At 33.6% G+C, this 24,950-nt stretch overlaps 2 protein-coding genes across 2 annotated transcripts; both read left to right on the forward strand.

Moving 5' to 3' along the window:
• Positions 1-3,236: 3,236 nt before the first annotated feature.
• LOC133691586 (histone H1-like) lies at positions 3,237-4,265 on the forward strand. Its single transcript, XM_062112154.1, has 2 exons — positions 3,237-3,515; positions 3,603-4,265. Exons 1-2 carry the CDS (start codon positions 3,435-3,437, stop codon positions 4,107-4,109), a joined length of 588 nt encoding a protein of 195 aa, XP_061968138.1. The 5' UTR covers positions 3,237-3,434; the 3' UTR covers positions 4,110-4,265.
• Positions 4,266-22,868: 18,603 nt separating this feature from the next.
• LOC133692876 (uncharacterized) lies at positions 22,869-23,589 on the forward strand. The gene has a single exon (XM_062114043.1). The coding sequence runs from the start codon at positions 23,021-23,023 to the stop codon at positions 23,465-23,467; it is 447 nt and encodes a 148-aa protein (XP_061970027.1). The 5' UTR covers positions 22,869-23,020; the 3' UTR covers positions 23,468-23,589.
• The last annotated feature ends 1,361 nt before the right edge of the window (positions 23,590-24,950 follow it).

A 24,950-nucleotide genomic window follows, 5' to 3' on the forward strand; every position in this document is an offset into this window, starting at 1 on the left:
GAAACAAATAATGAAGCTCAAGGCCTAATATCCAATGATGAAGTTGAAAAAAAATAAAAATAACCTCAAACAATACTAATGTTAAATCGAGATAATCTTTGAAATCAATTACTCGAGTCATAAGACTAATCTTGATATAAAACTTAAAGCAAAGAAAATAATCAAGGACTAAATTAGATAAAAAAATTGGATAAAAAAAATTAAATGAAACAAAATGTCTAGGGAGGACATATTTGATTTTAGAGGGCTCAACACGATGTGGAGAGATAAAAGAGGGAGGAAAAAAAAAATTCACCGGCAATCAACCACACCTTCGTCGTTTACACATATCATATCACCGTGTAAAGGATAACACGCTACTTCCAATGGCGAAAGGTGACATTTGAACACTGGGAGGCGCCGCACGGGCCGTCCAAATAGCGCAGACGTCTCCTAGCACACAACAAGAATTTTTTTTATTTTTAATGATTTTCATATATGTTCAAAAACCCAATTGACCCTAACTGTCAATTTTTTTTTTTTAGAGATGTAAAGGTAATATGGTCTTTAACTCTGTATTTGAAGGTTAAAAATACCAAAAAACCCCTATACCAAGCTTTAATTTTTTAACTTCCAAGGGTATGAAAGTTATTATATTGTTCATTTAAAATGCAAAAGAACTTATTTAACCCTAATTAATATAATAATGATAAATAAATCCCATTGAAAATACCTTTGTACATCTAAAACCATGTTACTTGAGTTTATTAAACAATGAAAAAATGATATTTTTACTATTCGAATCCATAGTAAATTGTGTCTTGGTGCACAGTAAATAATTGATGTCTCTTAATATATATATATATTTTTGTGACGGTACACAAATTTTAACAAAATAAAAAAAATAATATATCATAATATATCAAATAATTGATGACTCCCGACATTTATTTTTTTTTCAGTCCCTAAAATTAAAAAATGTTGTGTCACACACCACGAACACATATATTTTTTCTATGTTTTTTTTATTGATATATTCTCTCTACAAGTGCAAATGTTTTATGCAAAGTTGGTGCCACGCTTTTAGGTAATCGTAATATTTTACATAATTGTTTTTTTAAAAGAACTTAGTGATGTATGAGAGGAAATGCTATGGATTTGAACAATGTTTCATCTTTTTCTTTTTTGAGTACTTTGTTGGCCTAACACTTTTAACCAATGGTAATATTTTACATGAAAGAAAATTAAAAGAGCTAAGAGATGTATGAGAGGAAATACTGTGAATTTGAATAATGTTTCATCTTGTTTTTCTTAGTCCTTTCTTTTTATGGCTTTTTTTTTGTGGTTAGATCATTCAGCATTAGATTAATTTGGGATTGGTTTGATTATTTGTTTTGTTTAGCTTGGTATTGGCTATTAATGGTGTCAAGAAAGAAAATCGACTCTCCTTTTATGCTTGATTTGAAAAAATTAATTTAAATTAAAGCAATGAGAATTGAATATGAATACTAGACAAGTTTTGACCCCCATTTTCTTCTAAACATCACGAGCATGTAAGAGATTCAACCTTTTTTTTTGTTCCTTGATTTTTAGTTTTTCAATGTATCGGAATCCTATGATGTGATGAAAAATCTTCAGACAAGCATTTGATACCCGACTTTGCAAAATAAATTTTAATTTTATTAATCTAAAACAAATAAGGTTTAAGGGATTCAATTTGATGCTAGAATAATTTTGGAGACTAAAAAGGATAGACGAAACAATTTTGTTAGCGCATACGTGTCAAAATCGTTATGCTCTAGCATCTTTGTTTGTTATCGTAACATCCCCATTTGTGATTGAGTTGAAAGTGGCACACCGAGCTCATTTTGATGGTCCAAAATGTGTATGTAGTGAGACTCCGACAACATTTTCTTTCTTCCCCTCTCCATTTCTCTCTTCTCTTGTTGAGATTTGTACTAGGCAGATAAAATCAAAAGGTGTTTTGTTATTTTTTTGTATCAAGTTTGGTGCTTGTTCTTTTGATTGACTTTTGTTTTGAATGATTGTTTTTTCAATTTTATTCCTTAACATTTGGTTTCATTATATTTTTATGTCAAATTTAATCCTTAATTTTTTAATTGCTATTTGTTTTATTTTACATCATTTTTTTATTGATTTTTTTTTAATTTTATCCCTTATCATTTAGTTGATTGACAATTTTGCTTTGAGATATATCTCAAGTTTTTCCTCTATGAGGTAATTCCGAGCTTATAACTTGAGTCACGAGTTTGAAAGATTAGTCCAAGTTGAATTTGGTTTCTTAGGTCTTTTTTCTAAATGTTTTTTTTATTTTATCATTCAATATTTGATTGGTTGAGGATTGAACTTCGTGATTTTTTTCACTTTTCTTTATTTGAGTTATTTTGGTCTCGAGTCTTTTTTTCGTTGTTTTTTTAAAAGATTTTTTTTTTCATATTCGCTCTTCAACATTATGTTGGTTTGAGAATTGTGCTTCACAGTTTTTTTTAATTTGCTTTTTACTTGAGTTATCATGGTCTTATGATTAGGTTGCTGATTTGGCATGCTGACTTGAGTGGACTCAGGTCGGTTTTTATTCTTTTTTAAATTGATTTTATTTTTAATTTTTGATTTGCTAGGAATTGAACTTCATTGTTTTTTCTATGAGGTTATCTTATTCTGTTTGAAATTTTTTTTATTAACAAATAAGAACATGAAGACCTTTTAAGAATAATGAAAGGTTATTTTTTTATAATATCGTCAAACATTTATTTTTTACCTTAAATTATTGTCTAGTTTAGTTTATTTACTGTCATTATTTTTTTAATTATATTATTAAATTAATTCAACTTATTAAACCAAAATCAATGACTGAAATCTCAAATTTTTCTTAATTTTTATTTTAAACATCAATGTCATCTTAACATCCTTTTTTTATATTAAAAAGATTCACGAGACACCAATCTAGTTTAGTAACAATACCCCTCACTTGTATTCTAGTGATATCCATCATTTACTTTGTTCGATACGGCATCCCTCGCATATCCAAAACCATGATAAAAATACAAAACACCATTGGAAAGGGTAGCGGTGGCAACTCAAACTACACGATATGTTCCTTCTTATATAGGGTAAAAACAAATTCAAGTTTGAACTTGGATTGATTAATTGATTGGGTCCTTGTTATCTTATGAATAAAAAATGAATAAATTATTTTCCGCATGGCAAGAATTATTACAACCAGCAAGCAATCAGAGGGTCGAATTTGAAATCTTGAAAAAAAGGTGCCATCGTGCCTTTTTGGACAACAGCAAGGAAATTACACAGTGTACTTCGGCCTGGATCCACGATCACACGACCCCATCAACCATATCCGTTTTTGTGGATAACCCACGATTCTTTTGCCCATATAATCCTTCTTCTTAATTTCTCCCCCACTTTCCCTCTCATCAGACATGGCGAAACCAACTGCCTCCGTTCCGAAAAAGAACACCACAACAAGCAAACCCCCCTCTGCCCTCCCTCCATATTTCGAGGTCCTCTGTTCTGTCTGTGAGATTTCGTTTCTCTCTTGTTTTTTTTCTTAGTTTTTAACTTATGGTTCTGTTGTTTTGCAAATGCAGATGATAACTGAAGCAATAACAACACTGAAGGACAGGAAAGGATCGAGCCAACCTGCGATTGCAAGGTTCATTGAGGAAAAGTACAAGAAGTCTTCTCTGCCTTCAAGCTTTAAGAAAGTTCTGTCTGTCCAGTTGAAGAAGTTTGTGACATCTGAAAGGCTTGTAAAATGCAAGAATTCGTACAAGATCTCTTCAACCGAGAAGCTGGAGCTGGATATCAAAGGGACCCAGAAAAACAAGGGTGTTTCCAAGAGGGCCTTGACCACCTCGGAAAAGAAGGCTGCCAAGAAGATATCAGAGAAAGGTGTCCAGACCAAGAGGCTTAGTCAGGTTAAGACACCTGAGGTTCTCAAGAAGGGTAAAAAGGAAGTGAAGGCTGGAAAAATGAAGAGATTGAGCCAGGTGAAGACACCAGAAGGGTTCAAGAAGCTGAAAAATTCGACGCCTATGAAGAGGAAAGATTTGAAGGCTGGAAGTTCTTCCAATTCAAGGGCCCATGAGAAGTAATGCACATCGGTGGCGGATCTTAGTTACCAGTGGTGATTAGAGGAAAATCCCAGTATTTGATTTGTAGTAATTATTAGGAGAAGGAAATGTTAAGTCAATTACTATTATTGTTATGATTACTGATTAGTAATATTATTATGTTTGCTTTTTTATATATATCATAGTTTCTGCTGCCTGCCAGTTTGCATTTCGTTAAAAATATGGCTAACTGTTTCTGGTTTGCAAATCGTTCTTCAACATTGTACTGTTTTTATCCTTCTTTCTGTTTTGAGAATCATGGTAGTGAGAACTGCTTTTCTGGCTGTGGTGGTTCTTGTTTTGATCATTTTTAGTTGATTAATGGCTTGTGCTAGCCAGCGCCACAATAAAATCACTCCTGCGTTTTGCTTAGTGTATTTCTTACTTGTATAACCATAAAATCAAGAAGTACCAAGTCGATTGAAGATTTTTTTTTCTTGGAAAAAAATTGAGGAAACAATGGGTTTTTTCAAGATGCCTTTTAGTTTCAAGAACACAACATGTTTTAGTCCTCTAGACAGGTTCTATTTCAGCAGATTGCTCCAATTACTCATCATCTTACATTATTCAAAAAAGATACGCTTTGTTTGGGTATGGTAAATGCCATTTTCTTCGATTGATTTCTACAAGGTTGTTCAGCGAGAACAGGATGATAACGAGCCACGATGTTCATGTAGAGTACGGAAGCCCAAGCTCCATGCAACGTAGAGCTGGGTGTAGCAGACAAGCTGTAACAGCCGGAAGAAACCATTCACAAACTACCAGAAGCTTTTCTCCCTAACAAAGAAGGATCCAGTCACAACAACTAGAACCGAGATGTACTCCTACATCAACAGGGAGGGAAATCAGGAAGAGACAGAGGGAAGTCGACAAATATTCTCATCCAAAATGGCGAAACTAAAGTTTTCTAAATACTCTGGTGATGACCCTACTGAGTGGTTCAACCGCGTGGAGCAATGCTTTGAATTTCAAGGGACTGCTAAAAGAAGAAGAAGGTGTCTTTAGCTTCATTCCACCTGGAAGGGGAGGCCAACCAGTGGTGGCAGTGGCTACGACGAGCTTATCAGGAAGAAGGCAGAACGGTGACTTGACAATCTTTGAAGGAAGAGTTATGGGCTCGCTTTGGACCTACAGAATGTGAGGACTTTGACAAAGCGCTCTAACGGGAGAGACAGTACTTGGGTTCTCTGCGGGACTATCAGAAGGAGTTTGAAAGGTTGGGCAACCGAGTCCATGGATGAACATGTGCTTGTACTGCTTCAAGGTATTCCGTTCTCCCTAACATTAAACTCTTTGTTGTTAATAGGCTTAGATGTAGTATTGGGAATACAATGGGTGAAGTTGTTAAAGTGTAATTTGTAATTTTCAATTTCATTAATTGTTAGTTTTAATGAGTCAAAGTTCTCTTGATTAAGATTGAGGAAGTTTATGTATTCCTAGATTTTATTAAATTAGTTCTTGTTATATAAAGTCCTTTTCCATTCTATTTTTATATTGAAGAATTAAAAGAAGAAAAATAAAAAATATTTTTGGTATTTAGCTGCAGCTCTACCAATTATATCTTATACAAATCTTCTTCATTTCTGTTTTTGCAATCTGTTTCCAACGGATTTGGTATCAGAGCTAGTTTATTCTTATGGCTTCTTCATCAAGTAACTCTACTTTCTCCTATACAACAACATAGATTCCTATCTTTGATGGAGAGCATTGTGAATAATGGAGTTCTCACAGGGAGACTATTTTGGACATTAGTTGAACAGGGGTTTGAAGAACCACCCTAGACATGATCTTCTTCATCCTGGACAGAAAAAAATACAAAAGAATATAAGCAGAATATGCAAAGAAATGCATCTGCCTTAAGAATAATTCAGCAGGGAGTAAGCAAATCAATTTATCCTAGAATTTCCTCTATTAAGAAGGCAAGAGAAGCATGAGAGATTTTGAAAAATAAATTCCAGGGTTATCAAAAAGCTATCTCCATTTGGCTGTAAAATCTATGAAGAGAATTTAAAAATCTTACAATGAAGGATAATGAGTTTGTTAAAGATTTCTCTTCAAAAACCATTAAAATCATCAATCAAATATAAAGTTATGAAGACAATTTTTCTGATAAAAAAGTTATAGAGAAGACTCTTAGAAGTTTCCCATAAAAAATTGAGCATATAGTTGTTGTTATTGAAAAAACAAAAGATCTATCAAGGCTTACAATTTATGAATTGATAGGATTTCTTGAAGTACATGAAGAAAGAGTAAACCAGTATAGCAAATAACCAATGAAGTAGGCATTTCGGATCAAAGCAAATTTTTCTGATAGAAAAGCAACAAGATTTCATCAAGATTAGAGAGGAGGAAGATTATTTTTCAGAAAAAAAACATGCGGAAGAGCAAGTGAGAGTCAAAATCGTAGTAGAGGCAGAGATAGAAGCAGAGGAAGAGGAAGAACACTCTTTCTGCTAAGAGGAAACATCAATTCATATTGCTTTATTTGTAAAAGAATTGGTCATAAAAGTCGAGATTGTTTCTTCAAATGTACTAGATGAAAAAATTCCTCACATTCTGATAGAAACTATTAGCACTAAGAATAGGCAAATGGCGATAAAGAGAACAATGCAACAAACTTTTCAAAGGAAGAAGATTAGTTGTTCTATTCCTGCATGAATGTAGAACACAAAAGAAAAGAAGACTGGTATCTTGATAGTAGCTATAGTCATCGTATCACTAGTGATTGCTCAAACTTTGAAACTCTTTATGAAGCTTATTTTTCTCATATTGAACTTGGTGATAATAAGAGGGTGGAAATCAAAAGAAGAGGTGATGTTGCAATCCACTCCAATGAAGATAATAAAAAATTTATTTATGATGTATTTTCAAAATCCGTTGAGTGTAGGATAAATGATGAGAAAAGGTTATAAGCTGATTTTTTATGAAGAATAATGTGAGATTTATAATAAGAAAATAAATAAGAGAATAGTTATTGTCAAGATGAATTCTAATAATATTTTTTCTTTGAACATGAAATCACTCCATAATGTTGCTTTCAGAAGTGAACATGTTAATCAATCTCATCTTTGGCATTTAAGATATGGGCATCTGAATTACAATGGCTTCCAAATTTTAAAAGCATAAGAATGTGGTTTTTGGTCTTCCATTTTAAAGACAGCTTGGAGAGCCAATGCACCTCTTTAATTAGTCCATGCACATATTTATGGCCCTACTCGAACTCCATCTATAAGTAACAAGAGATATTTCTTACTATTTGTTGATAACTATTCTAGAATGATATGAATTTATTTTTTTGATAAAAAATCAGAAGCATTCTTTATTTTTCTGTAATTCAAAGCTCTTGTAGAAAAACAAAATTAGTGCTAGATGAAGACTCTAAGGACATATTGTGGATGAGAATTTATTTACAAGCCTATTCTTGATTATTGCAAAGAGAATGGTGTTCAAAGACAACTTACTGTCCAACATACTCTTCAGCAGAATAGAGTTGTAGAAAGGAAGAATAAAACTATTAAAGAAATGACAAGAAGCATGTTAAAAGGGAAAGGACTTCCTAATAAGTTTTAGGCTAAAACTATCAATATTGCAACTTACATTCTTAATAGATCTCTAATAAAGAAAGTCTGAAATCAAACTCCATTTGAATCATGACATAAACAAAAGCCTGAGATCAGTTATATGCTCTTATTCCTTCTCAAAACAGAGACAAGTTTGATGAAAAAAGGAGAAACTTATCTTCATTGGCTATAATGATGAATCAAAAGGCTTTCGACTCTTCAATCCTAAAAAGGATCAATTACTTCTTTCTACATGTTATTTTTTATGAATATGCAACTTGGAAATGGGAAAATACAGTCAATCTAAAATCAACAACACTAGAGTAACTTGAAGCTCTAAAGCAGTCTGATGTTTCCAATTCTTCTTCTCAAAATGGAAACTATTAGAACAGTTCTTGCCTTATCTGTAAAACTTCAATTGCATGTTTTTCAACTTGATGTTAAGTCAACATTTCTTAATGGAGAATTGCAGGAAGAAGTCTATGTTGAGCAACCCCCAAGATATAAATTAAAAGGAAAAGAAGAAAAAGTTTACAGACTTTATAAAGCTCCTTATGGATTAAAACAGACATTAAGAGCATGGAACAACAAAATTGATATGTATTTTCATCAAAATGGATTTGAAAGAAGTCAATCTGAACCATCACTCTATGTGAGGAAAAAGGGAGAAGACATTCCAATAAGTTGTCTCTATATTGATGATATAATAAATACAAAAACAAATAAAGATATGGTTGCAAAATTCAAAAATGCTGTGATGAAAGAATTCAAAATGTCAGATCTTGGATTGATAAGATATTTTCTTGGTATTCAAGTGAAGCAATCTCCAGGGAAAATTTTTATTTTACAAGAAAAGTATGTTGCATTTCTTTTTAAGAAATTCAATATGTTATAATATAAACTAGTAGGATCTCCTATGATAGCAAATGAGAAGTTACAACACAATGATTATAATGGATAATGTTACTGCTGGAAATTCAAGAGAATTTGGTACCGATACTTCCATTGTTAAATCCTACTGCAACTATGATTTGATGTAATCCTATCCTATTAGCTTCATCCAAAGTCCTACCTATACTGAACTTCTATAACCAGTGTATAACCAAGAATTTGTTACCGATACTTCCGTTATTAAATCCTACTGTAACTATGATTTGATGTAATCCTATCCTATTAGCTTCATCCAAAGTCCTACCTATATTGAACTTCTATAACCAGTGTATAACCAATATATATATATAGAACATGTAAACTAAATAATACGAGAGGGAAGAGTTAATTAATTGTGTGTGCATATTAGTGTTAATATTCAATATGGTATCAAATCCACAAATCTCCAACGAGAACAATTCAAATATGATCATGTCTTCATCTTCACATCAAAGCCAAAATCTTAGTCCCAACACATTCCCCTCCTCTGAATCTGGAAAATCTTTCATTGCTCTAAATATCACTGCACAAATCAACAAAAAATTAACTCCGTCCACCTTCCCGCAATGGCGTGCTCAATTTGAAGAACAACTAATTGGCTACGACCTGCTTGATTACGTAAACGACGACATTCCCTACCCTTCAATTGATATCAGTTCCTTTGCAAACCCAAATAAAACACATTGGGTTCGACAAGACAAACTCATCCTCAACACCATCCTAGCCTCTACATTGCCAAAGATCACCCCTCTAATAGCTACTCCAAAAACATCTCAACAAGCCTGGCAAAAACTTTACACCCTTTATGCTAGCCAGTTCAGAACTAGAGTCATGCAGCTCAAGAAGGAGCTTACTTTAATTCAATGAGGAAACAGAACAATCACCGACTATTTGCATACTGTGAAGACGTTGGCAAATGAAATTGCCATTATCAATCAACCACTCTCGGTAGGGGTGAGCAAATTCGGTCCGGTTCAGTTTTTATCTAAAAACTAACCAAAATCAAAATTTGAAAAACTAAAAAATTCAAACTGGAACCGAACCGGAACCGGTTCAAACTGACCAAAACTGGTTCAGTTCGGTTCAGTTTTTTTAACAGAAAAACCAGAAAACCTGTATTAGTGTTTTCTTGGGTTTTTTTTAGGTTTTTTAGGCTTTCTAATGGGTTTTCTAATGGGTTTTCTAATGGGCTTGTAATTAATGTAAATATTATCTAATTTTGTTACAAAATTCTATAATATATTTAATATTTTTTGTCACTAAATATTCATTTATATTAAATTATTAGTGCTAATAATGTGTTTAATATGTTGCAAGTCTTTCTAATATTTGTGTTTTAGACTCCTCTCCTGCATCAAAGTTTAAATAAAACACACACTATATTTAAATTTAAACTACAAAGCATTGCCTTTAAAAGGGCTTAAAAAAAAACAACAAATAACATTGTCATAAAAAATAAAACACTTCATGCAAAAAATATAAATCTTTATTGTGCATAACATTCCAACCAAAAAGCACATCAAGATGACAAGAACATTGCACTTTGATTCCGTAATACCATTGACATCAAAACCTGGAAATCAAGATCTAAAATTATAACATGATAAAATAAATTAGAATATGTAAAAATAAAAAGTAGTATTTTACCATCAAAGTAACTTCTGAACTAATTATAATCCAATGCTACATGTAACTTTCCACCAAATTCTACAAAAAAAAATTAGACATGTTAGATGATTGCAAACAATTTAATTAATAAATTACAAAATAAAAGGTGCAAGTTTCTAAAAAACAATTACCTGACTCAAGGTTTTCATAGGTTTCAAAATCATTTTTCAAGCTTCTAATATCAGTTGGAATTTATCAAGCTTCTAATATATTAAAAACCCATAATTTATAATAGACTTAAATGTAATAAAATTGAAAGAAACTATCAAACTAATAGAAACTTAAATGTCAGGCAAAAACAAAAAAAAAAAGGAAAGTAATATCAGCCAAAACATCTGTCAATCCTAAGTTCACTGCCATCTACCAAGCCTAAGTCTCAAATTCACATTTCACACCATCAAATTGTCCTTGAAATTCTGATTAACAGTTTATTTCGAGATGCAATAGGAACAGATTTACATCCTATATTATAAAAGCAACAGATTCTTAGTCATTTCAGGAAATAGCAACAGATTTTTATAACAATAAGTTCACTATCAAGCGTAAGTCTTTCCAGCAATCAAATATTGATCTCCTAGTAATTCAGTCTCCACTAGTTCTGTTACGAATCCGATATTTAGTCATTAATTAGTTTTCCAATGATAATCAGAAAAAATCAACGATTAGTGACAGAATTTTAAATATCCATTATGTTAATCAGAATTATTCATGTAATTAATGATAAAATGAATGAAATTAATGACAAAATATAGGATACAGAATCACATTACACAAAAATGAATAAATGGCAATGCAGGGCTTTACCCAAAATACACATTACACACTACATAGAACACACAAAAACAAAATCATACAAAATACATAGAATGCACAAATAAAAATCATCCCTATGCTAATCATAGAATACACACTACACATAACAATAGATTTGTGTTGAAAAAATCAACCATAATACACAGAATGCTCAAACTCTGGTGTTGAAAAAAAATCAACCAACAAATACACAGAATCACAAAACATATGTTAAAAAAAATAAAAACAGAAATTGACAGAAAAAAAAATCATACCTGGTGTGAGTTGGGACACGATTCAAGGTCGGGTATGAAAGAGGGAGGGATTGGTTTGCTAGATTTGGACTCTGGTGTAAAAAAAAAAATCAACCAACAAATGCACAGAATCACAAAGCATATGTTAAAAAAATAAAAACAGAGATTGACAAAAAAAAAGAAATCATACCTGGTGTGAGTTGGGACACGATTCAAGGTCGGGTGTGAAAGAGGGAGGGACTAGTTTGCTAGATTTGGACTCTGGTGTTAAAAAAAAAACCAACAAATACACAGAATCACAAAGCATATGTTAAAAAAATAAAAATAGAGATTGATAAAAAAAAGAAATCATACCTGGTGTGAGTTGGGACACGATTCAAGGTCGGGTGTGAAAGAGAAAGGGACTGGTTTGCTAGTTTTGGACTTTGGAGGTTCGGTGTGCCGGGGTGGTGTGTGTCATGCAACTCGTGGCCGTGTGGAAAATAGATGTGGCTAATTGGCTAGGTTGTTAGTTTTGAAGATGAAGATAGTGTGGGAGAGCCGGAGAGGGATATGGATGAAGAATTGAAGATGGATTAACTTGGTTTTGATGCAGAGTGAGTGAAAGTGTGAATTGTGTGAGGTGTGACCGTGAGGATTGAGGGAACGGCTGCAAGGAGTCGCTGGAGAGTGTCTAAGGTTAATTATTTTTAGAATGTGTTTTTTTCCTTGTATTTATAGTACTCCTTAAACCAAACTGGTTCGGTTCTATTGGGGTTTTGCCGGTTTCAGGTTTCAGAAACCGAAACTGAATCGGACCGAAAATTTTTACAAAAAAAATAATCAATTTAAACGGTTTTTTTCGGTTCGGTTTTTTTGGTTATTTTTTTCTCGGTGTTCTAGGTTTCTCGGTTTTTTTGCTCACCCCTAACTCTCGGATGATGATCTTACGCTCCATATCCTTCATGGACTGGGAGCCGACTTCAGAGAGATTATTGCCCCCATTCGCGCATAAGAGAATACCCTGACTTTTGAAGAATTACAAGATCTTTTAATAGGTCATAAAACTTACCTGTTTCTCATAGAAGTTGCAACTTAGCAGCTAGTAGTCTCTGCAAATTACACAACTTGTATAAAGTAGAATCCACACGGTAGTTACTCCACCAAGTGTTTCAACAAAACCAATGGTCAATACCATTCCCCAATTAAAACCCTTAAAAATTGATGGATCTCACATGACCAACCTTGTTCTCCAACTTATCCGCCAGAAAATATTTGGGCCTCTTATGGATCTAACCAGCCAAATAAATTAAATCATCGTTATTAACCCTGATGCCAAATATGTGACCACTTGGGACATCTTATGAATCCAACCAGCCAAATAGATTAAATCATCGCTATCAACCCTGATGCCAAATATGTGACCACTTGGGACATACCACAAAGACCTGTTCTCAATTCAACTCCAACACTACCACGATCAACTCCACTCAAACATCTAGTGCCATGGAAAAACCTTGGCTCCTTGACTCAGGGGATTCTCACAATATTACAAGTGATCTTGCAAATCTCACTACACACTCAGAATATGATGGCACTGACGAAGTAATTTTAGGCGATGGTTCAGGTTCGTCAATTTCTCACACTGGCTCTTTATCCTTACAATTTCCTAAGAAAATTTTTTGTTTACTTGATGCACTGTGTATTCCATATCTGTGTAAAAATTTAATCTTAGTTCACCATCTCACAAAACACAATGATGTTTTTGTTGAACTTCATCCTCTCTATTTTTTGGTGAAGGACAAACACATAGGGGTGATTCTACTAAGAGAAACAAGTAGCAATGGTGTATACGCCTTCCCGAAAGCAATGGTGTCACCCTTTTCTAAATTTCTTGCTTTAGCTCTTGAAAGAACTTCCATTGATGGCTGGCATAAACGTTTTGGACATCCTTCTCACAAAATAGTTGCTCATCTAGTCAAGAATTTTTTTTCTTCTAGTTTCATCTTCCAAACTCTATTCCTTATGTAATTTTTGCTCTATCAATAGAGCACATCAACTTCTTTTTTGTCAAAATAGTCTCATGAGTGAGGCTCCACTTGATTTAATTTGCACTGATGTGTGGGGACCTGCCTCTTCCATTGACATTGATGGTTCTCACTATTATGTCATCTTTGTAGATCATTTTAACAAATACATCTAGTTCTATCCAATGGTTAAAAAGTCTGATGTCTCAATAATCATTCCACATTTCAAAAAATTCATTGAAACACGGCTTCAAACAAAGATAAAGTTGCTCTATGCTGATAATGGTGGCGAATTCATTACTTTACGATCAATTTTCTTAACTAGTGGGATAAGGCATCTTGTTGAAACAAGTCTTACATTACTTCATGATGCCAAACTTGATCAATCCTACTGGCCATATGCGTTTCACACAGCCTCATATCTCATTAATCGTCATCCTGCCCCTCTCTTGCAGAATCAACCTTCTTTTGAATATCTTTTTGGTCAGCATCTAAATTACCTTAAACTAAGAAAATTTCAATGTATTTGCTACCCTCTCACTCTTCCATACAACACTAACAAACTTTAGTTAAAATCTCGCCCTTGTGTTTTTCTAGGCTATTCTCAAACTTAAAATGCATACAAATGCTTAGATGTCACCACTAACAAATTATTTCTCTCCTATAATGTTCTATTTGATGAAAACCAGCATGTTCCTCCAATCCCACCTGATGTGTCCTTGCAGTAATTGCCCCCCTCCCCCTCTCTTCTTTTTGTTATTGTCCAATGCCCACCATTAACCACTGTGTCTTCATCCACATCTCCATTAGTTCCACAGGAAAGTGACACTACCATTGCTGCTTCTCCTTCAGGTAATATCTCAGCCTTTCCATCCTCTTCATCTCAGTTCATATCACATCCTCAAGCACAATCAACATGCAATCCCTCACCTTCTATCTTGCCTTTTCCTTCCCCCTTAACCATCCTCAAACCAATGACTCTGCTCCTGTTGCATCAACATCCCGTGTTTAACCTATGATCACCAGGTACATGAATAATATTTTTAAACCAAAACAACTCAACCTTGTGACTAAACACCCCTTCCCTAAGACCATCGAATCGTCTAGTGTCACTCAAGTTCTTTCCAATCCACAGTGGCGGGAAGCCATGTGCTCTGAACTTACAACCTTAATGCGTCATGACACTTAGGAATTAGTTCCGTACTCTGCTTCCTTAAAACCAGTGGGGTGTAAATGAGTTTTTTAGGTAAAGCATCATCCTGATGGTTCCACTAATAGTTTTAAGGCTCGCCTTGTTGCCAAGTGTTATAATCAACAACCAGGTTTAGATTATATAGATACATTCAGCATTGTAGTTAAACCTGCAACCATTCGGTCTATTCTGTCCATTGCTGTTATGCATGGCTGGAGTTTATGATAGATGGATGTCCACAACGCATTCTTACATGGTGATCTTTCCGAAATATTTTTTATGCTTCAACTATCTGGGTTCAAAGATCCATCAAAACTAAATCATATGTGTCGCCTCTAGAAAGCCATTTATGGTCTCAAACAAGCTCCCAAAACTTAGTTTACTACTCTCAAGGTCGTTATCACGTATCTACATTTTCTTCAATCCAAGGCGGATCCATCCCTCTTTATTTATTCGACTGACTCTCTCAAATGTTATTTATTGGTTTATATTGATGATTTGGTCATTACAGGCAACAATCCAGTCTTCATCACCAATGTCATTCGACACCTTAGTACCTAATTCCACGTAAAAGGCTTGGGCGATCTATATTTCTTTTTGGGAATCAAGGTGATCCCAATCCATGTTGGTCTGTTCCTAATACAACATAATTACATTCATGATCTTCTATTGTAAACCCCAGGTTATAATTTTTCTAAGTTATTAAAATATGAGAAATTTAACCAATAGTAAAATGGGTTAAATTAAATTAAAGAAACCTAAATCAATATAAAAATAGTGAAATTAATAAAAAGAAAAGTGAATATAGTACTAAATTGTTGAAAAGAAAAATATTTGTGGGGACAAAATGAATATGTAAGACCAAAAGAGGTCAATATTCAAATAACAGAAGGTTATGAGTTTATGTACAAATGATAAAAAAGGGTGGGGATAAATGTGCAATTAACAAGATGATAACACTATAAATATCATTCTATTTTCTCTCTTGGAGTGACTTGCGAGAGCAAGAGAGAGTTTAGAGAGAGGTTGGAGAGAAGACATATTGATGACAAAAAATTCGATAGCTATAACTCCACCTTCCACCATTGGATCTGAACAATATTCGGATATGTTGTTCTCCTCCTTGTTGCGTATATTGTCACTGGAGGGATCTTCTATATCAGTCTCCGCTTGAGAGATATCGCAGGAGGAAAATTTCAGGGAAAATACACTTCTGGATAGTCTTCATCTCTAACTATTTTCCCCTCTGGACACCATTGGATTGGGCTATAATTTGAATATTTTGTTCTTTCCAATGCTATCTAGATTCTGAACGGTGGAGATTAGAAGCAAACACTTGGTATAGAAGTTGTGCTTCTCACATAGTAGGTCTGCAAATTTAAGGCCAGTTTGGTTAAACCCATGTTTCTGGAAATTTCACCATTCGATGAAGTTGATATTTGGATATGTTATACTCATAATAATGCATTATAACTTGACCGTATAGATTGTTTGAAATATTATTCATTTGTTATTTATGGTTGATTAAAACTATTGTCAAAATTGGTTTTGTGTGAACTAAAACAACCCTAAAATTAAATGGAAATTGAGCATTAGAGAGAATTAATTTTTAGGAGACCTTGGGTCTGCTGTGACAGCCTTTAAAGTGTATGTTTAGGGGGGTAAATACCTCTCCAAAATCAAAAGTAAAAATAAAAATAAAAATATATAAGGTTATTGTGCTTGTTATCCTAATTTCTAAGGACAACTCAGAGTGATATAAAAAGCCAGCCACATGAGTGGGGGCAAGGAAAGTTAGCCGACCATATAAAGAGCAAAGAGAAAAAATGGGGAAATTATGGTTTTCCTTAATGAATTTATTATAATATGTTGTTTTCTTTATGTGAATGTGTGTATGAATTTAATGAACTTAGCAATGAACTTAGCATGAAAAGAACAAGGGAACTCTTGGTTCCTTAAGACCATACTTTCGGTCAATTATGCATCAAAGGGGAAGGATGTTTAATTTGATATATTTAGCTTGATGACGTGTGTTTAATTGTGTTAAAATGAAAAAAAATACATGTTGAAATGTCAAGGATTGTGTTTAGAAGAATATTGTTCGGAAAGTTTGTAAAGTCGATAAGAATGTTTTATTTTGACGTTAAAAGGGAAGATTGAAATAAATAAGATAAAATGGCTCTTAAAAAGATATTTTTGACACTCTTAAATGGTATGTGATATGACTAGGGGTTGATATAAAAGAGAAAAAGTTAAATTATGGATGTTGTGTGTAAATTGAAAGGTTGATAAATCTGGAGAGATTTGTCACCTGACTTTTAGAGAGAATTTGAGTAGAAGGATGAGGGAATTAGGATCAGGTTCCTTCATAGTAATTATAATTTTGGATGTTATTTAATTAAGAAAATTGGTCTTGCTTGATTTGGAGCTGTAGAACTCCAGTTATGGGTCTCCAACCGAGACTAGGTCATGACTAACTCTGTAAAACAGTAGGACTAATTAGTTGATAAGCAATTTTGACTATCCTAGGGGTATAAATGGGTTCTTCTGCTTTTGAGAACATATAGTCTCATGTCTTAGCTTTCCAACGAGACCAATCTCGCTTGAAATGAAGCTTTATAACTCTAAATATAGTTAAAAATATGAGGAGAGGTCGGATAGTAACAGTTCAATATCAAGACAGTAACGGTTGGACAGTAACAGTTCAATGTCTAGACAGTAATAGTTAAATAATAACAGTTTAAGATTTAAATAGTAATAGTTCAAATATAAAGAAAGGAATGATAACTATGGTTGGATAAAGGATGACAACATTAATGAATGTAATGAGAAAATTTTAAAATATAAAGAAAGAAATGATTGAAAGAAAGATCTATTAGCTATTGATATGATTATTATAAAACATATCATTGAATGAGGAAAAATTATGAGATAAGCCTATGATTGTAAGAGGGACCACCAGTGTGGTGCAACAGCAGCAGCAGGGGAGCACGAATAGAGCTTCTCCTGTAAGTAAGTGATCCTCACCTAAGCTTTTTAGTTAAATTCAAGAATTTAATATGTTAATAATGTGAGATGTGAATTTGCAACGTTGAATATTAAGTGAAATGATGGAAGTTGGTGTAATGTTATTGTTATTTCGGATAGTATTCTGAATGTATGTGTGTGTTCAAGATGAACTACCCTTATGTGCATTGCCAAGTGATAGAAGTACCACTAACAATGAAAATATAAGAAGTGTAATATGTGTTTCGACTAGCATATATTTAGTGTATGTTAGGATCCAAAGTAAGGGGATCAATCGGCATGTTTTGACTAGCATGCATTTAGTGTATGTTAGGATCCCGGGTAAGGGGATCACCATGTATTAGCTAGTATACATTTAGTGTATATAGGATCCTGGGTAAGGGGATCACCTTGCATTGACTCTTACGAGGTGATGATAATACCATGAAATTGGTATCGGTAATGTGTTAAGCGAAAATGATCATGGTTGATCTTATGAAATCTTGAATGGAGGTTGATAATGAAAGTGGAAACGATTTTTAGTAATTAAAGGAGAGAGTTTCTAATGAAAATCAGAAGGGAGAAGTGAATAAAATATGAATGTATGTTTGTCTTCTTAAATTGTTGGATATTTGTGTTGCTATATTATTATGATTTTCATGTTTCAATAATATGTATTTTGTTCCAAAACCATCGCATGCACGATAGGAGTAGATCCTAGCTTATGTTCACTTTTTATAATCTAGATTCTAGGGAGTATACCCTTATATTTTGTAATATTACAACTTTTATATAACTTAATTTGTATAATTGATGTTTAAACTTGAATAGATGAACTTCATTTTGAAATTCATATAATCATGTTTCATGTATGCGTGTTTATCTTATTTATTCCTCAAAAATGATATTTGTTGTTCAATGTTTGTTATATATGTTGTGATTGTGATGATGATGATGATGTTTGTGGGATTGAGACCTACGATGATTGGGTTGTGATTGAGTTACGAGATGTAAGTTATTAAAAGTGTAAACAGGGTATATGTTGATAATTTGGGACCTTCCGATATAGGGGAGACTCTACCGAAATTTCGGTGGAAATTTGTAAACTTATATATGAGAATTGGAAAAAAAAATTACCCGTATTTTTACGTACCAAATCGTAGGAAAGTAACTATAATCACATATGAAAGTGCAGGGCGTTACATCTATCCCATGCAAATATGTTGGGCGCTAAAGTTGTCTCTGCTCCCTTTTCAACCAGTCACTCCCTTCACTTACAGGATGGCACAACACCTACGAATAGCTCTCAGTTTCGCAGCATTATCGAGAGCCTTCAATATCTCTCATTCACACGTCCAGACATTTCCTTTGTTATCAACAAACTTTCACAATTCATACACAAACCATCCCAAAATCACTGTATTGCAACAAAACATCTCCTGCGTTATTTGAAGCAGACCATCTTTCATGGCATTCAAATCTCTAAAGTTGGTACTCTTGCCCTTAATACTTTCTCTGATGCTGACTTGGCTGGAAACCTCAATGACAGAACCTCCATTTCTGCCTATATATATTTTCTCGGGGTTACACCAATCTCTTGGAAATCAAACAAACAAAGAGCAATTGCTCACTTTTCTATAAAAGCTAAATATCGTGCACTAGCAAATGCTGCCTCTGAAACTTAGTGGCTGCAGATCCTATTCACTGAACTTGGTCTCTCATTTCCACAGACTCCAACATTGTTGTGTGACATTCTTGGTCCCACATATCTGAGCTTCAATCCTATCAATCACATGCGCATGAAACACATTCAGATTGAACTTCATTTTGTATGTGATCTAGTCAGTCAAGGGCGCCTTTAAGTTCGACATGTGCACACACAAGACCAGTTAGCCGATTTGCTTACCAAACCTCTATCCCGACAAAAAACATGATATTTATGTAGCAAGATTGGTCTGCTTGATGGCAGCACAATCTTAATGGGGTATATAATGGATAATGCTACTACTGGAAATTCAAGAGAATCTGTTACTGATACTTCCACTGTTTAAATCATGTTGTAACTCTGATTTGATGTAATCATATCCTAAGGATGAAGTTTAGCTTCATCCAAAGTCTTACCTACATTGGACCTCTATAACCACTACATAACCAGTATGTGTGTGTGTGTGTGTGTGTGTGTGTACACACACACAAATTAGTTATATAGTGGAACATATAAACTAAATAATACGAGAGGGAAGAGTTAATTAATTGTGTGTGCATATCCATGTTAATATTCAATAATGATAGTGCTGCTAAGGTGGATTCACGAATTTTTCAAAGTCTTGTTGGATCTTTAATCTGTCTCTCAAATTCAAAACTTGATATACTGTTTTCAGTTAGTATTATTTCTAGATTTATGGAGGATCCTAACAGACTTTATTTTGCAGCAGCAAAAAGAATCCTACGATATCCTCCAAAGAGATTTCAACCATTAACTAACATTTACAACTCTTGTCATGTTGCTTTCTTTCCAGGTGAACCTTAAAATTTTAAAGAAGTAGTAAGAAAGGAAGAATGAAGGAAAGCTACGAATAAGAAGATAAGTATTAAAAAGAATCAAACATGAAAGTTAGTTGATCTCCAAAAAAAAAAACAAGAAGGTAATGGGCTTAAAATGGGTGTTCAAGATCAAATACAATGAGGATAACAATATTCTGAAGCATAAGGCTAGAATTGTTGCAACAGGCTACTCACATCAGCCTGGAGTTGATTTTACAGAAACCTTTATGCCTATTGCAAGGATGGAAACAATCAGAATAGTTATTGCCTTATCTGCATAACTTCAATTGCAGGTTTTTTAACTTGATATTAAGTTAGCATTTTTTAATAGAGAATTGCAAGAAGAAATCTATGTTGAGCAGCCCCTAGGATATGAATTAAAAGGAAAAAAAGAAAAAGTTTACAGACTTTATAAAGCTTTTTATGGATTAAAACAAGAACTAAGAGCATGGAACAACAAAATTGATAGGTATTTTCATCAAAATGGATTTGAAAGAAGTCAATCTGAACCATCACTCTATGTGAGGAAAAAAAAAGACTTTCCAATGAGTTATCTCTATGTTGATGATCTAATATATGTAGGAACAAGTAAAGATATGGTTGTTGAATTCAAGAATGCTATAATGAAAGAATTCAAAATGTCAAGTCTTGTGTTGATGAGATATTTTATTGGCATTCAAGTGAAGCAATCTCTAGGGAAAATTTTTATTTCATAAGAAAAGTAAGTTGCAGATCTTTTCAAGAAATTCAACATGTCACAATGTAAACCAGTAGGATCTTCTATGGCAGCAAATGAGAAGTTACAACAGAATGATAACGTTGCTAAGGTGGATTTAAAGATTTTTTGAAGTCTTGTTGGATCTTTAATCTATCTTTCAAATTCAAGACCTGATATACAGTTTTTAATTAGTATTATTTTCATATTTATGGAGGATCTTAGTAGACTTCATTTTGCAACAACAAAAGGAATCCTGCAATATCTTTAAGGAAAAAAGGATCATGGAATCCTGTACAAGAAACAAGAAGATAACAGGTTGATTGGTTTTTCTAACTGTGATTGGGCTGGAAGCTGTGATGATAGGAATAATAAATATGGTTATGTGTTTTGTCTAGGAACAAATATAATTTCATAATGCTCAAGGAAATAGAATTTTATAGCATTGTTTTCTGTAGAAGCAGAATACTTTGCTACAAATGAAGTGGTATGTCAGTTAGTGTGGTTGAGAAGTATTCTTTTTAAATAGCAGTAAAAAGTCCTTGATTTTACTGTTATATCTCTTTCTTGCTATCAAAGACACGGATAGCAAGAAAGAGATACAACTAAAGTTTATCAATACAAATAATTAATCTGCGAAAGCTATTCTTTGTTAAAAAGTTCCAACAATTCAAGGAGTTTTTGAAAAATACAAATTAAGAGGGAGTATTAAAGTTTAATTTATAATTTTCAGTGTCATTAATTGTTAGCTTTAATGAATCAGAGTTCTCTTGGTTTTTCTTAGATAGAAGAGATTTCATTAAATTCGTCCTTGTTATACAGAGTACTCCTCCATTCTGTTTTTGTATTGAAGAAAAGAAGAAGAATAAAAGACATCTTTTGTATTGCTCTGGAGGTCTACCAATTATCTCATACAAATCTTCTTCATTTTTGTTTCTGCAATCTGTTTCCAACAGAAGCAACCAGGACCATTGATTTGTAATTGGAAGCAAATGACAAAGGAAATCCAATGGAATAATCAAGCTACGATCTCACAAGCCATGGATACGCAGACAATTCAATCTGCGCCCTTAAAAACCACTGCTAAAGAAATAAGGCAAGGAGGCTCGGTTTTTGCACTTTGTTTGCAGACAACGGAGCAAGAAAATCAGCTACAAGTTCAAGAGGACATGCAGCCCTGACTAGAAGCCTATGCTGATGTTTCCAAGAAACCCGCACAGCTCCCACCGGCAAGGGAAGCCGCCGAGCCAGTTAAGGTGCGGCCCTACAGCCATGACTATTTCTACAAAAGCTAAAATTGAAAACCAATTCCTTGACGTGCTAAAAGTGGGGCTCATCAGACCTAGCTCCCATTAAAAAGAAAGATGGCGACTGCCGCTTTTACACTGACTTTAGATCCCTCAATACGGTCACCATTAAATATCGCTTTACTGTGTCTATAGTTGATGAAAACTTTTTGTACTCATGTATTTAAAGCGTCTCTTGAATTAGGTTACGAATGATTTTTAAAATATTTTTTTATTTTATATTAAAATAAAATATTTTTTATTTTTAAAAAATTATTTTTGATATCAGCGTATTAAAATGATATAAAAATATAAAAAATTATTTATTTAAAGCAAATAAAAAATTTTATTTTTTTTAAAATACTTTTAAAATGTAAAAACAAACATTAATTTAATCACATTAAAATTTGAATGGATATAAATTTTACTAAATAAAATCTTAATTTATTTACAAATACAAAATATTTTAAAAAATATTAAAATTTCAAACACGTCAGATAACTTTCTTCGGTTGAAGAAAAGACAGTGGTATTTGGGATAAGACAGGTAACTAGAAACAGTGTGGACGACAACTATTTACATCAACTGAACCGAACCAGAATCCAAGGGCCAAGATCTTCTGTTTCAGGTACGCGAGATGTACATAATACATTTAACATTAAAAAGATTATAATAAAAAAATAATAAAAAAACAAAAAACACACACACACCCCTACGTGTGATTCTGATTTCTTTTGGTTTATCCTTTATTTTTACGCAGTTTATGTGAGAGAATTAATTGGTATATAAGTTGTGTACTTGTGTACAACTTTCGACGACCCTCCTCCTTCCTCTCTCTGCCCCATAATTCTCTCACATAAACTGCAAAAAAGTAAAGAGAAGCCAAAAAAAACCGGAAACATATACACAGGCGTGTGTGTGTGTGTGTGTGTGTGTGAGTATGGAAGGTGTTTCTGCTAGGATATTCACGAAGATGAAAGAATACTGGAGCAGGAGAGGGTACGAGAGGATAAATGGGTCAGGTCGGACTCGGAGGAGTTGGCCGGTGGAGCTGGGTTCGGTTAGCACTACTTCGAGGAGGAGGAGGAGGTTTGCTTGGCGGATCAAGGTCAAGCCGAAGCTTAAAGCCTTGAAAATGTCTTCTCCGAAGAGGATTTTTGTCTGGCTACGGGATGCCTACGTGAAGATGATGCTTGGGTTTGCTAATTCCAGGGCGATAGGAACTGCAGGGTACGGCGATGGGATTGGTGCCCGCCCAATCAAGGAGTATGATGAGAAGATGATCATTGAGATCTACAAGTCGCTGGTGATGGCACAGGGTCAGTTGGTGCCACGCGATGCACCCACGCTTGGCTCCATGCCTAAACTCACTGCTATTGCAGAGTAGATGCCATGGAGGGTGTTTTTTTAATGGACAACTAAATCAATCCAGAATCAGATTGTTAATTGTTCCATAAATTTCCCAAAGGAAGAGGGAAAAGAATTATAATATAATGTCCTCTTTTTCTACACCGATATATGTTCTTTTAATTAATTGCAATAATTAAGATTAATTTCTCAGTTGGCAATAAAACTACTTTTTTAGCCATCTCTCACTTTTTCGGATCCACAAAGAAAATAAAATATCTTTAGAGCATCCCAATTATTCATTAGTAATTCACCTTTATATTTTCAAACTCATATCTAACATAATCTAATATTAATAAAATATAACAAGGAAAAAAGTATAATAAAAATACAAATGAATCGTAGTAGTGCATCCCAAGTAATGGAGTGGTCAATGTACTTTTTAATACACATGATTCAACGATTCATTTGTATTTTTTTTATTTTTTTTCTAGTGTTTAGCTTTCTTTCATAAATATTTGGATCCACGTTTGAGCAAAATGATAAGTATTACAATCATTTCCAGCTTTTCATGTTTCTCATGTGAACATTTTCCATATTTAAGAAACTTTTATTTTTTATTTTTAAATTATAAAATAAAACAAATCTAACTGATCAACTGATTCAAAACGACTAGTTCGATTCAATTTTTTCAAATCAAAAATCAGAAAAACCTATTTATTGTATATAGTTTTTTTGGGGTATTTTATTGACATTTAATAGTCAGATCCTTGCGCAATTTGTTTCAATTTTCAAAAAAAATTTATTAATTATAAGCCTAAATGTTTGTTGATGAATTAGCCAGTCCTCTTCATGGAAATCTGTTGCGTAAGACCATTAACACTCTTTTTTGAATTCTTTTCTGGTTTTTATTTTTGCATAATTATCTCTATATATTCCCTTTGGAAATCAGAGGCAAGATATAAGAACAAACAACAGATTACAAAATTGATGGAAAACCTCACAACTTTCATTACAATGTTGAGTAAAATATATACACGAGAAGAGTCTGCTTTTGGCAATGAATACATATGGACATTTGCTATAATTCTGGGAGAGTAATGTCTGCAGTAAATGGAAAAATTTGCATATGGACATTTGCTATAATTCTGGGAGAATAATGTCTGCAGTAAATGGAAGGATTTGTAACGGTTGAAACGCTGAGCTGTGTCAAGAATCTATTACTTGATTTTGGCAGAGTTGATGCAGGTTTCTTAATACGCCCCCGGAAGATAGGACTCCCATCAGTAAGGCCAATATTGGATCGGAGAAACATAGTACGCTGCCAAGATAGAGGTTTAGTGAGCAAATCGGCAAGCTGATCCTGGGTGTGAACATGCTTGACGTGAAGTGAACCCTTCTGAACTAAGTCACGCACAAAGTGCAAATCAATCTGAATATGCTTCATTCTAGAGTGGTGAACCGGATTAAAACTGAGGTGAGTAGCGCCAAGATTGTCACACAGCAGAGAAGGTGGCGCTTTG

The sequence above is a fragment of the Populus nigra genome, chromosome 4 (assembly GCF_951802175.1).
Source record: "Populus nigra chromosome 4, ddPopNigr1.1, whole genome shotgun sequence".
Lineage (NCBI taxonomy): Eukaryota > Viridiplantae > Streptophyta > Magnoliopsida > Malpighiales > Salicaceae > Populus > Populus nigra.

What these genes read in the sequence shown, in the direction of transcription:
- LOC133692876 (XM_062114043.1), top strand. Translation starts at nt 23,021, where the DNA reads ATGGAAGGTGTTTCTGCTAGGATATTCACGAAGATGAAAGAATACTGG.
- LOC133691586 (XM_062112154.1), top strand. Translation starts at nt 3,435, where the DNA reads ATGGCGAAACCAACTGCCTCCGTTCCGAAAAAGAACACCACAACAAGC. An exon ending in CCCTCCCTCCATATTTCGAG is followed by an intron (nt 3,516 to 3,602) that starts GTCCTCTGTTCT and finishes TTGCAAATGCAG; the next exon opens with ATGATAACTGAAGCAATAAC.